This window comes from Pungitius pungitius, chromosome 7, assembly GCF_949316345.1.
Source record: "Pungitius pungitius chromosome 7, fPunPun2.1, whole genome shotgun sequence".
NCBI lineage: Eukaryota > Metazoa > Chordata > Actinopteri > Perciformes > Gasterosteidae > Pungitius > Pungitius pungitius.
The window spans coordinates 6980410-6998449 of record NC_084906.1 but is presented as its reverse complement, the minus strand read 5'-3'; the positions used below and the strand labels follow the sequence as shown (position 1 = coordinate 6998449).

Here is an 18040-nt window from a genome sequence, read left to right as displayed (position 1 = left end):
CAGTGTTCTTTACTCTATTTGAGTTCTGATTCTACTACGTGCATCATTTGAACTTCATACACTCAAGGTTACTTAGATTAGGTATTTTCTAACCGACAGATCTTCATAGCGATCGCACAAATCCATGAATAAAATGTTCTGTAAATGTTTGCCTTGTTTTTCATGTGGTCGAACATGATATGAAATACACAGTAAATATACTTTGGTCCTAAAAGCATCCCATTTTTAAATCAGCACTGCTTTATTTTATAGCAACGCATTGTGTTCTACAAACAAATCTGGTACCATTTCGAGGAAATCAATATGGAAAAGTAAAAATCCCTGTATTGTACGTGTCAAACAGTACTTCTGTACTGTATGAATGGTAACAAGACTCTTTAGTTTAGCCAGACATTCCCATAATCTGGCATCAAGGACCCCCATGTAGATTAAGATCCTTCCTTGGGCCCTCTTAAGATAAGAGTGACCTGTAGCAGCCCTTTACAATAACTGTTTTGTGTTTTTGGTTGCACATCTGGAAATGGCGACTGAGTGCTAACACAATTCAGCACGCCGTTATGCATTCTTAACTTCGGACTAAAAAGTGTTTTACGATAAGGAAAAGGAGGACTCCCGCGTTGGGACGCGCCCGGAGAAGCCCCTCTCGCGCACACTCGCAGCCTCCTCCCTCTACGCCCCGCCCACAAATGAGCCCCTCGTGAAAAAAGAGCGGATAGATAGTAGTGAAGTGTTTGGAACTTGAGCGAGAGTGGGTTTACACACACACACACACACACACACGTTGGCTTTTAAATATATGTATTAATAGCACGTCAGCTTCGTGTGCAGACGTTTTCTCAAAACTGCCGGATTGTGTGAATGTGGAGAAGAGAACTTTTTTTTAATATCCGCCTCCACCGGAGCGACTTCGACTTCTAACCAAGTGGACTTTCTGGAGACTCTTTATGGTACGTTCTGGGGACTTGTTAACGCTTTGAGTCACTTTCTCTTAACGGTAACTTGTCGCTAAAGTTTAACCAGCAATGCGCACGGTGTCCGTAACCAGTGTAGCAAAGAAATGTAAATCTGTGTTCACTGAGCCGCCCATGGACCCAGCTGTGACATCCTGAACGCGTTTGACACGCAGCTTTCTGCTTTTTGCGAGGCTGTCCTTAGTTAGATAAAGAGAAATAAGAACGTGCCAATACGAGACACGCTCCGGTGTGATGAAACCTGTCTTTTTAGGTGCAATCAGGGCAAGTGAACAGGACTTGTTGTGATAGTGTAAACAATGCATTTGCTACCAGTAATGTGAGCGTTTCCGCGGCGGAGGAGGACGTTGGGATGGGTTGTCACTTCTGAACCACGTTATCTATCGGATGTGCTGCACTGAGGAATTGTCGAGGCTTCCTGTGGGTTACTGATGCGTACTTACTGGGTTATTGTCAAATCTGTGTGAGTGAAGCGAGGAACACTTCCACCCATCAGTTACATCAAGGATTGATACAGAGCTGCAAGTAGCATTTATTTATTTATTAATGTGGATGACTGTTGGATTCTTGATTCCATCTTTCATCTTAAAAAGTCTGAAAACAATGCAAAAAAAAAGCACACAGCAATGGTTTCAAATGACATCTCATTTGAGAAGATTAAGTAAATCATCATCATCATTAAAAAGAATATATATACTGATAATATATATATATGTATATAAAATGATTATTTATTTACATTATTTAGTAAATATCAGTCACGGGAGGGGCAGGGGGGCGGAGGGGAAGAGCTCATCTGAGGTTTATTCACCACGTCACAGGACAGCATCAACATATAGATAAAAGTGTCCCATAAGTCTTAAGGTTATAGGCATGCACCACAAAAGGTCGTTGTTTAAAACACACACACACACACACTCACACAAACACACGCCGCCGCATGCCTTTAGCGCTCCTCACTCATGGCTTTGTGATTACGGTAACACTGTATATGCCCTCTGGACCTACCAACTCTACACTGCAGCATATGCATTCGTGATGACACCGATACGAGCCGGGCCTTTAACATCCAAGTGAACACAAGCATGTCGCTCGGTTTCCTTAGTGTGCGGTATGTTCAGTCCGGGGTCTCGTGTGTTTTGATGTACTTTCCAGATCCTCCTCCTGGGTGAAATAGTTGCTCGGCTTAGACGGTCGGGGTGAAAGAGAAGTCACATGAGGTGGTTTGAGCTGTTGCTGCAACAAACCCAGCGGCGTGCTGAAATCCTGCACAACCGAGCCCAAAACAAGTGCGTAGAAGGTTCGCTTTGGTGCCCTACATGTAACTTTCACAGTTAGTTCAAATCGTCAGTAAATATCTCCCACATCTCAACAAAGTGAGAACAGCGCTTTGGATGCGCTTCATCAAAGTCTGACCCCGGGCCTCCACCGACAGCGGAGGGCCGCTTTCTCTCAGGCCTTGCATTTGGTCTTCGCCTCTCACCAACAGAGCAGTTGGCCTTTGTTTAGTCAAGAGAGGAGAGGAAGGTCAAGCAGAGGCGTAAATCAAACGAAGGTCGCTGGCTCTCCTTGACTGTCCGAAAGTGCAATATTTGTCATGATCTTCCAAAATGACTTTCCTGGCCCGGCGGCTTCCGCACTGTGAAAGGCCCCTTTGTCCTTTGCAGGCTGCAGAGATGCACCTTGGTGCTTTGTGCGTTGCTTCCCACACACACCCCATTTGGGTCAACCACGAGTCAGATAGGCGCACGTCTGTTTGCTTTCACATTCAAATCCAGCTACAGCTTCGTTGATTTTAGAATCAGATATCGATCAGATATCGATCAGATATGTTTTGAAAATGATTTGCACCAAATACAAATACTTTCAATAATACCTCTGTTATCCCTGATGGATGTAGATTGTTGTTAGTAAGAAGTCCTGTATCATGTTGGATATTACATTGATTAGAAAGTATACATTTGGAGCCCTTTGATGTCCTCACTAAGAAAAAAGTTTCTATTTCTACTTTCTGGACAATACTAATCTTGTTTATCTATCTTAATAACAGTATCAGGTCAAGTTAGGATCAATACATTTTTCAGTGACATATAATGACTCAATGTGCTCTATCGAACGGTAGCTTTCATTTTTAGTGAAAATTTAGTTTACATATGTCTTTTTTTAGGTCTCTTAATAGGTCTCTTAACATTTTTTCAGTTTTCAGTGTATGAAAGTACACAGACTAATTACAGTGTAGTCTGTGTTTGAGGGTTAGATTACTAAAGTCAAAGCTGGAGGCGACGTCATGCTGATTGGCACAGTGCTACTAAGCTGCTTACTCAAGACCCCACCGGAGCATTCAGTGCTTCCTGGCGCTCTCAATCAACGCGGCGTAATAACCAGTGGCATGCTCCAAAGGGCTTCCCACCCGGTCAGGCGTCCCACGCTCCACACACACTCTGACTGGCGGGGAGCACGGGAAGGTAGCCGCAAGTATGCGCGACCCCTAATTAACCCTCCCGGATTAATCCCCCGGGCTCCGCACCTCTGCCTCTCTCGTCTCATCTCATCACACCCACGGGGTTCATTAAGCCGAGCCCAGTTCCCTGCTGTTGGTCCACGCTCAACACAACACAACCCCCTGCTTCTCCCGGTTAACTTTCTGTGTCTTTGTTCGCTTTGCAGCTGCAGCTTGACCCTCGACTGCATCGTAGAGAGGGAAACCCTAGTGTGAAAAGTGTCCGTCCATTCATCATCCTCGTACTGGAAGCTGCAGGATGGCTAGAAGACTCCCCATCTCCTTGTTGCTTCTTGCCGCTTTCTGCCTGGCGTCTGCAGGTATGTTTACTGCGCCTACTACTGTACATGTGCGGACTGATGGAGATTTCGGATTCACATTATGCCAATCATTTAAATAAGTGTCAAAATCAAAAAGTCAAACCCATGCCACTGTGTTATCATTAATCCAATATAAGTGAGTATGCACAGAGCCCTGCAGCTTTGTATTGTCAGACAACCAAAACCCTGGGAATTTCCACTGTTTCTCCCAGCATGCCTTTCTAGACGGTGCTTGTCAGAGTCCTGGTTGAGGGGGATTTACATTTAAGAAAGCACTGACAAGTTCAATCTCAGAATACAAACACTGAGCGGGCCTACGTCAAACTGATTGGAATGAGGCTCAGAGACCCGCCAAATGCCTTGCAAGTTGACAGCAGCTAAACTAGAGAGAGAGAGAGAGAGAGAGAGAGAGAGAGAGAGAGAGAGAGAGAGAGAGAGAGAGAGAGAGAGAGAGAGAGAGCTACAGGGGTGAACACAGGAAATCTATGTGCTATCAGTGTGTCATATCAGTAACCGTAGGGCTCTGGCTGATGTCACCACCGCTTTGTCTAAGCGATGAGAAATAGTGTACCTCTCACTTTGAGGAATAAGCATGCTACTTGTCACCTTTTATACTCCCAACAGGCACTTATGAACATGAGCAACAGGTCCCAGAGTGCTTAGACTATTGTCTGTGACACCCTACCACTTACTTTACTTTGTCACTGTCAACTCTGTCTTCTTAACATTGCACGCCTTGTTCCTGCTCATCGCCGAGAGGCAATGTCTGGCTTTGTTGTCAGAGCGCTAGAACATAGGAGAAATGAGTGAGGCTCACATTACCACACTGACACGCTCATAGAGACAATGCCAACATGTTGATGAGTTGCAGGTATAATGTTTAACTTTCCCATTCGTTTAGTTTGCACATTAACAATTTGTAATCAGCGGTGTCCCAGTTGCATGCAGTCCGTCATCCTGAGGGTGAGCAGGCTTTAGGATGTTATTTGTTCACTATAGAAAAGAGACGTAGCTGTGCTTTATTTCACCACTGCAAGAACATTTGGAAACCAATGTAGAAATCTCCGGAAGAAGTTCATTAAACACTAAAAATTTTGGATTTGATTTTGTGGATTTGAGACAGCTGAATCTGAAGCATAAAGACTAAAAGGTTGCATATTATTGCTTAAATACATGTTTGGTATAGTTATAGGAACACAAAACAGGCAGCCAGTGTGGCTTTGCCCTTAATTCCACGGGAAAGCCCAATTAAAAAGGATCATTCAGAATTGTTGTTCTCAGCACAGTTGTCAAAAAAGGCAAATCTATTCCAGTTCTTCTTGCGGAAGTAAAAGTTCTGTTTCTAAAAGTTGAAATATAGAAAAGGTCTAAGATTCACTGACAGTTGTAATCGCTTGTTCAAAATGTTCATTTTTCTAACCTAAGCCTGACAATCGTGATGCGATTTCTGTCGAGTTGGCAACAGTCGAACCACTGTGAGAATCTGCTGTGCATTCCTCTTCTTCAAATTGAGATTTATAGTTTGCAGAGACGGGTTTCGCAACGTTCGGACTTCGCTCCATCTTTAATCTGCAACATCCCGTGTTGTTTTTCCTCAGTGGCACGGGAATAATTACCCCCGATAGGGGGCGTGCCGCATAGCCAGCGCGCTTTTCCAGCCCTAAGTCAGATTGCTGCAATAGGTTATTATTCTGAGAGTTATTTTCTGTTCTGTGGAGGCTGGAGCCCTCTCTCCAGAAGGCTGACCATTCCTGAGACAATGGCAGGGGAGTCAGCATGCGCTGTGGGCAGAGAAAACATTAGTTCCACCACAATGCCAGGATCTCCGGCACAATAAAGTCACGTATAGCGTTTTCCTCAATTCTTCCTCATACGGCGCAACGCATTGTTGTACAGTGTCACAAGGGACAGATATTTACAGATAGTCAACCAAATGCCCTTTCCCCCCAAAGTGCCCTGTCAGTGGTGATTTATGGACAACATTTCATATGCTCTAAAGTGGATATTTTTTAAATGGTTACAGGGCAGTCCAATAAACTCATTTTTTATATTCCATATTTTTTTACATTTTACATTTTTCCAAGTGAATTTTCACTCTGTGAATTCAGCCTTCCAATTTTTGGAAGTTTTTTTTTCTTCTCACACTAGCACTCCAGCCTCCATCTTTCACCTCTCTTGTCTCTCTTTTTCTGCCTATTTTATCATGCAGCATCTGTGTAAACAGTCACATCTGCCCTCTAAACTTGTCTTACGTAATGTTTAGATATGTCTGCAATGAGTCTTCTCTCTGCGTAATGCCATCCAGGATCCGGGCCCCCCCTAACCCTTAAAAGTCGGTCCGAGAGGACCTTGACGTCCATATTTCAAGGCTCCGTTCAGCAGCTTTACTCTGTGTTTTTATTTAGCTGTTTATAACTTTATAACTACTCCATATGTACATTACCCGTTTGTGGTGGCCTCTTTCCAGCTCGAGAAAACAACATTTATAAACAGAATGTTTCGCACAGATTTGGGCAGAGTTTGGGTTTCGCTGAGGAATAGATTCTTTCAGGAGCCATGGCCTGATACTGATTTGAAGCATTGGCCAGAAACAGCAGCGGCAGGATACTGGTTGAACTGGAGGCACAACGCCTGACTGGTGAGTCACTAAAAAACACACCAGTTTCAGCGCTGAAGGACTTTCTCCTCCTTGCTCCCTTCCTTCTTCTCCTCCTCAAGGCTTTCCTCATTCTTCTCCTGCTCATTCTTGATGATTGATGGAGCTTTTAGTGCAAATGTGTCTTCCGCGTGCTCATTGTGGAACCACATAGTCTTACAGGATTGTTAATAAAACAAAAGCTGAAAAAGGGGATTTCACGTTGCACACAATCACAGCGCGTATACATTCAACTCATTAACGTAAACAAGATTCTCCCCATCTGTATTTGCGTATGCTCTTGGCCGACACCAGCCACTGTGAGGCCAAATGTGGATTTCAGTTCTCCCCTCGCCCCTTAGAGCTTTGTCTCTATTTGCACAATGCCTTTAAAAAAGGGCCAGCAAGAGGGGGACTGCCTAAAAATGAATTGCACAACCGCTGTAATGTGAGAGAGGAGGGGGGGTAGGGGGGGGGGGGCGGTCTGCTCCAAATCGACACACTCCACACACGTACAGCGTGCCAAACCGACAGAGTCCCTTCCAGCGCGCTAAACCAGATGTTGCCCCCGTGATTGATGCAGAGGAGCCGGAGCGGCGCAGCACAGAGTTTGGGATGTTTACCTAGCAACGGGAGCCCCGGGTCTGGCTCGTATTACAGGTCTAGTGCCCCCTGTGGCGAGGGGCTCTATCTCAACAGCACTGTCGCGATGGTCCTGTTTGTGTCTTTTGCTTATTGAATGAAGGTCCCCCTGGCATCACCCGCTTTAATTAGCAGCAGTGCACAGATGAGATTGTGGTTTATTGACTTTGACTGTCCCTGGGAGAGTGAGCAGGCAGGTATTTCACAGAGAGAATAGTATCTCTCGTTTATATCTCGCCGGCCTCCTTAAGGTGACGCTAATGCAAATCTGCTGGAGTAAAATGAATCCCTCCTCCTTCACTCTCTATTCCCCCCCCCCCTCTCCTTCCCACTCCCCCTCTCTCTCTCTCCCCCTACTTCCAGTAAGCAGGCGTGTAAATCATTTTGGTCAAAGCCAGTAATGGGAGACAGCTGTGGTGATCGTGCCTTTTCCATTGTCTTTCACAGCTCTATAAAAGAAAAGGCTACTGGAGGCGGGGAGAGTTGGAGTAAGAGGCTCGTGCAGAGTGTGACTTTGTTGCGGAAAGAGAGAGTAATTGTACTAAACTGGGCTCCCTCTAGTCAGATAACCTTCGGAAAAAATTATCCTTTGGGCTATTGGGTTGTATAGGTTATTGTTATATTGTCAGCCATAACCAGGGCGCCTTTATTAGAACTGAAGTTGCTAATGAAGCTGCAGAGGTGCCAACTTTCCAGTGCATGACTCGTTATCTGCAAAATAAGTCCTAATATGGGATAGTAGCTGCAGGCTTCCAGGGGGTGTCTCTCAGCAGCGCAGCCCCTCCTGGGGCCTCACCTTCCCCACTCCCTTTCCAAGAACATGGTCCACATTCAGAATGGCCCTTTGGAAAACAAGACGGAATGTCCAAAAGATGACTGTACATCCCTTACTTTGCTCGAACAGGCGTTTGGGTTGGATCACAAACACACGCAAACACACTTGGAAATGAACAATTTAGCTTTCCAGTTTCTAATAGACCGTTTTTGTGGTCCGCTTGTTGCAGGAATATGTAACCATTAGTTGCAGTGGTATGACCGTTAAGAAGCACTGTAATAGGCTGTTATGGTTGCTGGAATATAGCCTGTCATTATTTGAAGCATCTGCACAATAAAAAATAAAAAAAAAAAAAAACTATTCATCGAAGTGCCTATTTAGAAGCACATTACTTTATTGCAGATGTGTATTTCCTCAGCCTTGCATATATCATCTACTATCTTTTAACGTTTTGCTGCTGAATGTCTATTCATAGTGTATTTATGGTCTGGTGACTGTTCTAAACAAGCCTAGCATACGTTGCACTTTCCCGTTTGTGAGCTGTCCAGTAAAACCTTCCCAGCGTCCTTTTGTACGTGTTAAAACACGACGGCAGCGTGACATTTGACAAGTCATTCTTCGCTCGTTCGCCCTCCCTTTCCTGAAGATGAAGAACCAACCGGAGGAATGTAGTCCCCTTCCAGCTTGTGTGAAAACGCTGTCCGCCATGCCCTTTCTCACCTCGCTGGTTCTTTCACACTGGGCTCACACACTGGCACAAAGCGCCGCCATTGTTTTGCTCTTTCCTTTACGTCGACGGTGACCCGCTGCTTCTTAAAGGCTCCCATTATCGCCTCTGAGTGATGATGTTTTTGTAGAATATCATAACATCGCAGGAAGGACTTGTTTTTGGAAGAGCTCTGCGATTGATTTTTTTTAAAGGGGGAAATAAATCAATGCATTAAATGTGCTTGATGTTATTTTTTCACAAAATCCATTCCACATGAACTCGTGGATGATGAACTCCAAACGAAAAGGCTAAATCAGGCTGTTTTCGGTATGCAGAGTCCATACTTTTCTCATCTGGATCATCCACTCGAGACCTGACAGGGATGAAATGTTCAAGAGTCCTTGTGGAGGCTTTTGATATATACAGACGTCAGTAACTGGACATGCTTTCAGCTAGCCTTACCCCAGTCAGACAATACCTGCAATCGATCCTGGACGCAAACACAACTTCCATTCACATGGTGGGTGTCAAATGAAGATTGCTGTCAGTATCACTTCGAGGGCCCTGGTTGAGATGTTATTCATGTTAAACACAGCCCATCCGTGGCTGCTAATTTTTGCCCATTAGTTTTCAATGTAAAATGAAAAATGGGTGACAATCATCGATTTGCTCCCTCAAGAGGGATTATGAACAAATACATTTCATGTTTTCCATTCTTATATTACTGTAAACGTCACACTCCAAACTGTACATCTTCACTGTAATGATATAGATACTTGGCTACTTAACCATTTACCACTCTTGAGAGACACCAACAGCCAGTCTTTGTTTCGTAACAACGTTTTTGTTCTTTGATATTATCGGTCCAGACAGCACATGTCAGCGCCCGTCAGTAAAGACACGCAGCGACAGCACAGCCAGTAAAGTCTTTAGTCGAATGCACACATGCTCAGCTGTCTCACTTTACACAGTGGCTCCTGTGTTCCTCAGGGAATTAGCCTTGTCATCCATCCCTTCAAAGCACTCTGATTTATGTCTGCATTTAGAAGTAAAAAGAAACGTACCAGCCTCCATCTCCTCTGCTTACCCGTGGCTTTCTCAGGCCACTTGAAATTGGTCAGTTTTTTTTCTTTTTTTCTTTGAACAAATGGTGATGGTTTAGCAACAGGTGCCCAAGTCATCTGTCACAGCTGATGAATAATAACCAGAGTCACTGTCAGGAAGAGAAAAATGTTTCACCTGCTTTTCATTTTGTATCACGACTGTGTCTTCATCAAACACAACAGTGTAATAAATAATAAATACATCTTTAGAGTAAATTGCCCTTTGGAAAATCAATCACACCAATATAACACTGTTACACAGTGTTTGGCTTGTTAGATCTTTGCACTTGTGTTTACATAGTTAATTTAACCTAATGCTATTCTATTTTGTTGGCTATATTTATCTGCATACCATGCTGCTGTACCCTTGCAAGAATGATAAAGTATCTATCTATCAAAACCGAATACTCCTAAAAAACAACTAGTCTAGATTCATTTAAAAAAAAAAACACTAGCCAAACTGAAGTCATTCCTAACAATCTCTGATGGACTCTGTTTATTGCTACTTGGCAGATGTTGTTATACTAAAAGACAAAGCTACGATGTGGCAGTGTGGTAAACATACCTGCCACCTTAGCACCGTCATTGTGAGAATGTTAGCATGCCCACGTTAGCATTTAGCTCCACTCAGCATGCCTGTAGATGCTTTGTCTCATTTTTGGAAATTCTCATCATAATGAAAAGTTTTTTTTGCATAATACGTCATTTATTGCATTGATTTATATAAAGGCAGGAAACAGCATTTATATTTTCCCTGAAGTATTAACTTTTCCACTTGCAATTCAGTGCTATTGATTGTTGACGACACTACGGCCTCTATGTGGATGTAATGTACACAACAACTTTTAATATGAGTACAAACTGAAGAGAAAGCTTTGCCTGCATATTCCTTCCCCTGTCTTCTAACTGTTTCTCCAGTTGCGCGCCAGCTTACAAGCTTGTGTTCAATGACCAGTGGAGTGTGCTTGGCTGACGTTGAGTTACAGGCAGGTTTGCGAGATATGCAACTGCAGATTCCACACTGTTTGCTGAGTTTATGACTTCCCTAGTGCCGTTCAGGCTCGCCCTTTCCCTCCTCCCTTCATCCCGTTCCAGCTTCCTCCTCTTATGCCTTGAAGAGATAAATCCTCTTCATAGGCAGGCCGGTGAAGTGAACCTACACTGCCCTTATGAAAGGATTTACTCACTTCCTGTAGTAGTGGCTCAAGGTTCAGGGGTGAGTGGGCTGCGCTAATGTCAACACTGCAGAGCCAGCGATTCTTTTAGTCCAAAGCCCCTTAGGAAAACAAAAGCGGGCAGAATATTACGTTCCCTAAACTGGTTTGCGTAGTTCATGGGAATCATGCCCTGCAGTAGAAAAAAGGAGGCCAGAGGATTCATTTAAGGCCGTAGTTCATATGGGAACTGTGAAATCTCTGGTATAGAAAGCGGATATAAAGAAGAAGAGAGGCCCCTTTTTGTTACTGTCATTAAATTGGCCTTCATATCTTCATATCGCTGCATTATTGGACAATTGTTCTGGAAGGGCATTCAGTTTCATTATTGTCCCTTTTCCAATAGGAAATTGTAAGATTGTGTTATCTATTGACAAGTGTGAGGTGATCTTCACTGCTTTGACTTTCTTTGAGGATATCTAAGCGCGCACACACACACACACACACACACACACACACACACACACAGGGAAGTTTGTGTTTGTTTATCTTTGGAAATGGCTTTGCGGGAATATCACATTTGTCCCAAACTGGCACACAGATTGACATCACTTCCTGCGCCTAAGTCTTGGCTCAGCGTCACTGTGTGCAGGGTTTCTGAGTCTCCCAAAACGACTAGAATAATTTTGTCTAAATCTGAAATGATTCAAGGATTTCAATAATAGTTTAATTTTTAATTGTGATACTTTTGCAAAAAGGCTTAACATCCACTAGTTACAGCTTCCGAATTGGGACAATTTAATGTTTCTCTTTGTTCAACATTACATGCATATTTTTTCTTCTTTTCATTTGTTCATCTTCTCCCTCCATTGTGTGGGTTGATTAATCACAGATAACATATGACTAATTTCACATGTATGTTAAGGCAACATCCTCCTACACATTCACTGGAAAATTATTTCATGGTTTTGCAATTGTTGATGACTGGCCTGATCATTTTAATTAAGGCTAACTACCAGTAGCCTTTTGTCCATTTATGTATGTAGCAATTGGTTTGTTCCCCTGAGATATGATGTGGTTGCACTTTGACAAGCTTGTAGTCTGGTAAAATGGTAACACATTGGCAGGGCTTTTAATCACTGTACTTTTATCACATGTTGGAAGAAACTGTATTACAACATATCTGAACGAAATATCAGCACTTAAATCATAAAAAAGGTCCAAGAAGAGACTGCCAAAGAATGTGGCTAATGACATCACCGTCTGAATCTTTCGTTGTTTAAATATTTTAACAGCGACTATTTATTCAATGCTCCCTCTTTAGTTTGGATTTACTATACTCACTTCCTGTCTAACCTCCAACACTTGCACAGTCAAGCAGGCAAGTATATTAGGGAAATTTAAATAAATAAATGACGATAATTATCATCTAGTTACAAAAAATATATTCCTCTTGCACATGCTCTTGTAATGCCAAATCCAGTGTTGCTCTTAGAATCAGCATATGTATATTTAGTGCAGATCCAGGCATAACTGAAGAAATAAACATTTAACTGTCGGTGGTTGGGGCAAAAAAGGACTTTAAAGAACGTGCCAGTCACAATCTTACATTTTTCATGTCCCTTACGAATGGAATAAGTCACAGAGGTCATGCAGGGGCAAACCACCAAAAATAAATGTCAACGTCATCTTATTTAGCTCTTCAGGCTAAACTTATTTATAATGTTTCAAAAGGAGTTTTTAGCAGCACATGCATTTATGTAGAATTGTCTCACTTTGTTTAGCTTCTATGTTGCACAGCAAGCCAGGCAAAATGTGAAATTATTATACATAAGTGTGACAATCTCCCGTTTTTGCCATTTCCTACCTGATACTAAGTATTGTGTAGTGGAAACTGAAAAGGGTTCATGAAAGTCATTGTTTCCACTCAGAACTCTCCCTCTAACCTTTCCCAGCCAAAACCCCCAAACTCCTTTTTTACTTTCAGATGTGGTTTTACACCTGTGACACTTGTGAGAGTTCATGAAACACAGCATTATCTACTGACGCCAAAGAAGTACATCCTCACTCCTAACAGATAGACGACGAGGTTTAAGGGTTGTGGACGGGCAGAGGTGCAGGGATGTGATCTACAGGAGTCCCCATAGATGCCAACGGTTAAATAAGGTCTGATACATGTCTGATCCTCTGTTGGTTTGCTGAGCTCTGTGTTGTGTGAACAGCGCTGCACAAAAATCTGCTGCGGGGGGCACTAAGCCTTTAGTCTGATGGTTGTCAACTGTTCAGATTCAGATCAATCCCGGGTTAAGATATCGGACCATTTCTAAAACTCTAAAAAGACAGAATGTAAAAGTTGATAACTTTGCAAACAGGAAAACAGTAGAAAGGACATACCTTTACAGATATTGTGGTACTCTTTTGAACTTTTGTAATTGTAAAAAAACGTACTATTGCGATCACAGCTTCATTGAAATGGTTCGTGAATGTGACTTGACGTCCCAGCTGCACACGGCTGTGACTGGTGCAGTAATGAGATGTGGATGTTTAGTCTGCTGGGCTAATGATCAGGATTCTGAAAGTCTCGTCCATATTGGCTTTTCTGGCTGCTCTATGAGAACGAGGCTCACCTTCCGTATCAACAAAATTAATTGAAAGTTAAGATTTTTTTTTTTTTTAAATGTGGCTCCACCTTGCGACCCTAAGTACAGGATAAGCGGTTTGAAGATGGATGGATGGATGGATGGATGGATTGGCTCCAGCGCCAGTATGTTCAGGTTAGCCATATTGCTATTCATGCAGAGTATAGATGAAGGTATAGGATCATTTGTCTTTCTGCCATGATGAAAAAAACAGATCAAATAACTAATGACCTTTTGGTAATACAACATGTGCCAAAATGTTCATAAAAGAAGCTTTGGAGATATTAGACTTTAACTTATCACAGTTGCACACTCAATATTTCTCTTTTGAGCTACCAAAAGAGGTGAGCTGCAAACTATAAAGGCAGATGAACCCGACAGATTTTTATTTGTTGCATATTTCATCCCAGTATAGAGGGTTAGGGTTACACCGTTTATTTCTTTTTAAAGACGCTCAATAAATGTGATAGATTGCTGTTACAGCTGGAGTATCAGATTTAAACTCCCATTTGGCTGTATCTGTGGGGTCAAGGCGGTACTCGGGTCGTATTCTGCAGAGCGTCTGGCTGGACTTGTTTTTCAGGCAGACCAAACAACAGCTTCTCTCATTCCTCACTTGTGGGCGTTTGGCCTGGCCAGCTAAAAGGCACTAGTAGCAGCTGGACAGGACGTACTCTGTCCTCCATCGATGACCGAGGGAGACATGGCGGGAGAGTAGAGGGAGACAGAAGCATGGGGGAGAGAGGCAGACAGGCCGACAAGGTGACAGAAGATAGAGAGCTGTTGCGGGCCAACAGTTTTTCCCTTTCTCTTTTGAGGCTGATGGTGAAAGCATGTGTGATGGAGTTAGTTCTGGATACATGATCTAATAAAGCAAACGTGCACGGTTCAATTTAAAGCATCACAGCAATTGAAATAATAAACAATGCAACACAAATAAACATTTGTAAAAAAGGATTGCGTTTCCTGGTTTTGCTCTGTATCTTCTACCCGCCGTGTGCTAAAACAGCAACCGCATCAATTTGAAGATTGCTTTAAAGTGAGTGTTGTTGAATGTCGCCATGCCCAGACCTGCACAAAGATCAGTTCACGCAGCTGTAAGCTAATAAATGTTGTAAGAGGGGCATTGTAGTGTTAATAGCTATGGTTTTGAAATAAGATTTTTTTTTTCTGTCTTTGCCCCTTGTGGCAGCAACAAAATAAGAGCGTTCCCAGCAGGATTTTGGGAGTTGATTACTTTAATCAACATATGTCAATATGGATCAGGTCTTTTGATCATTCATTCATTCATTCAATTTTATCCACTAATATATTAGAAATAACCTTGTGTCACAGATGTTTGTGACTTAAATGTATATAGTTATCTTCTGGGGACAATGAATATGTCCTAAAAGGCACTATCATGACACTCTCTAGATGCCCTACTTTTCTATATCCATGTGGCCTATTCAGTTTCCTCCCACGCGCCACACATTTCTGTTGTATTTTTAAGCATGAAAAAAACGTATCTGATCATTGTGTGTATTGTAATGTTTTGGCAGTCTCCCAGAAAGAGCTACATTTTCTTTGTTTTTCTTGCAGTTGTTTGTTATTCTCCGAGTGTGAGGGGAAAAAGTGAGTTGGAGTGCCCTCAGACCTGTTTGTGGGAGCGAGGCTTGATGTCATAGTTAGGCCTGGTCCTTTGGGAGGAAAAGGGAGGGGGGTGAAAGCGGGAGTTGAAATATTGATGCACCACGGGTTTTTGCCATTAAGACGCCTTTTATTACTATGAAAAGACCCTGGGTGTGCTTTATAATATATGTATCCTACCAGTAAGAGTTTATCTATCGGGAGTGATTCACGTGAGGCAGCACAGAGATCAGGTTGAGACATCTGTCCGGGGCTTGGGATTTGTCTCAAGAGACAAATGTGGTAACAATAAGGCCTCTGTTTTTTTGTTCTCACAACAAGGAGAGGGGAGCTATGCCATACATAATCTCTGGCTTCATGCCGATGTACCATGGGCTTATTGGAAAGCAAGGAAAGAGAAAACAATAGCTATGTGTGCTGAGCAACAACACAGAAAATAGTTCCCCCCCTTAGCTGTGCCCCGCTGTTGAGGCACCGTGTTTTTGGAGTGAGTCGGGGGAGAATTTAACATTGCTATCTGACTGTCTCTCACTCAGACTTTAATTATTTCCAAATGTTCCACGTGATCGCTATCGGCAACATTTTGCAGGTGAAGCGCGGTGTGTTTGAAATGTGAGCGGGGCCTCGGCTGGCACAAGGTTGTGGGGTAAAACGCAAGGTCTCACCCCATGAGGGATAAAAAGAAAAGAAAAGAAAACATGGCCGCGGACGTCCTCACGGTACACATGACCCTCTAATGGAAACGGCCTGTTCGGCCCCTCACTCAAACCTAACCGCTGTGTTTTTTGTGCAAGATGGGTGCATGACGTTGTGTGTGCAAGTTACATCTTGAATGTGTAAAGCACGAAGAAGCTCTCTCTGCAGAAAGATGTCAAGTTGTGGCGAAGCTTATTAACCACTCAAAGCTTGTGGCTGAAATGGAAGTTCCATCAAATGTGAGAGAACATGCGGGTGTTAAGTTCCATCTTGCAAACATCAATGAATTATTTGTTTTTAGGCGTTCAACGGTCACTGAACTGTTGCGACTCACTGTGCACTAGACAAAACACTGATAGAGACCGACGGGCTGAGGCTCGGTGTCAGTGCGCCCTGCTGCTTGATTGTAGCCGGGGCTGCTGGGATGACTGTGGCAGCAACGAGAGCGTGGACTATGGAGCAAAAGAGTTTTTTTTCTAATTTTTATGAGCAAATCATATTTGATACTTAATAATGTTTCTTATAGAATTCTTATAGTAAGTATTCTCCTTACAAAAGGGATTTCTGAAGTGATTAAAATAAAGACTGAAATCAGTCAGAAAATGTATTGTCAAAGTGTAAAAGACATGTGGATTTTTGAGTGATACAAATCAGTTCCCTGAAATTCCCTGTACAGGGAGAGCTATATCATTACTGCTGTATTGTAGACCATACCTTGTCCAGGATCTTTTTGCATCTCCAAGGCAACAAGTGAAGGCCCGTGGTTACTTACATGCTTTACAAGACGGATTGCACCAAAGTCTGCTTCTCCTCCATTCTGGGAAAATAAAACTGATTGAAATTGGCTGAAGAGAATTGGAATGCAGTGAGTTGATTATATGCCTCACATGTTACTTAGCTTTAAGGTGGTCAGACTACTTTTTAAGGACTGAGACTGAGAATTACTTGATTTTAGTTGCTTTTTTACAATAAGGATATTCTTGTAAAAATCCAAGATGGCATTACAAATTGTCACTTTCTCAGTTTTTCTTTTTTTAAGATCCAGATGAAGACTGACTCTTTTCCGGGTAAAGATTATTACAACAATGGGACATGACTGTACGCCGCAGCTCATAAACTATTTACCTGAATGAATAATAAACTGTTTGTTTCTTCACCTCAGGGCCAGTGTTTCGCAGCCCGTGTGAGCTGCTGCCCGTGGGGACCGGACACCCAGTGCAGGCCTCGTTGAAGAGCTTCACGGCCTTGTCAGGCTGCGCCAGCCGGGGAACCTCCAGCCTCCCTCAGGAGGTGCACATCATCAACCTGAGAGGACGTGTTCCAGAGGGACCAGGCAACACCCCGGCTGAAGTGAGTTATTCTTCCTTAAAGATCTAAGCGTGGACTCATATCGCCTGCCACCATAATTAACTCCTCCTTAAAAATTGTACTCAAAATAGTAAATGTGAAACATGCCCAATTTTAGTTGATTTTAGAATTTTAGATAAAAGAATCCTTGAAAAAAGTCAAAGTCTGGAAGAATTCCATTTTTGTGAGACATGTTTTGTTTCACAACCTCTACTTCTTCCAGTCTGTTTTTCTCCGCGTGGTGCCAACTTCTGACCACACTATGCAGACTTTTTATATGCTCCGAACCAGGTGATGAAAATGTACCAAATTCTTAGTTCTTTTTCGGGACACCTAAAAACTCACATTGAAAGGAAGCACGGCGACTGTTAATGGAGCGCCACTATGTTCAGTACACCTGGTGACCAGATTAGCTTACATTAGCTACAGGATGAAAAACAAGACAGCGATTAGTCAGTCATTTAGATGTCTGCACAGAGGTATTTTCAAACCACTTATTTGTTTGGAGCAGAGCTCTTCAGTGCGCTCAATCAATCTGTCAGCACATTTCCCGATAGTGTTTCAGGGGTGGATGGCGTTTTTTTAAACCACTCCCTGCCTTCTGGTGATATACGTCACCTCTCATGGCAAGACTCCTTGAAGTCATCGCCATGGTTGGGGGATGAATCATGGGCCCACGGCCGCCGATTTCCCGTCCCCCGCGGCCCCTGCAGTGTGAAAAGCAGCATGCACGCACTTGTCATTGCAGTTTCGCTGATGATGCGTCCTTAAACATCACCACGGCTGAATACACAAAAACACAGTTTGAGTTTGCTGCATCAGCAGGTAAATACACACGAGTTCTGTGATCATAACAATGAGAGGGATTTGTCTTTTTTGTTGTAGGTCTACCCTCCACAGGGAAATGTAGAGAAGTTAAA

At 43.0% G+C, this 18040-nt stretch overlaps 1 protein-coding gene across 2 annotated transcripts in view; it reads left to right on the top strand.

Annotated features, from left to right (window-relative positions):
• Positions 1-717: 717 nt before the first annotated feature.
• The window catches only part of tgfbr3 (transforming growth factor, beta receptor III), a 58953-nt gene continuing 41630 nt past the window's right edge, over positions 718-18040 (top strand). For both annotated transcript variants that reach the window (XM_037469751.2, XM_062563233.1), the window contains exons 1-3: positions 718-947; positions 3639-3791; positions 16936-17123. In XM_037469751.2, coding sequence (XP_037325648.2) covers positions 3731-3791; positions 16936-17123 — 249 coding nt within the window. In that variant the 5' untranslated portion in view covers positions 718-947; positions 3639-3730. The remainder of the gene's footprint in view (positions 948-3638; positions 3792-16935; positions 17124-18040) is intronic.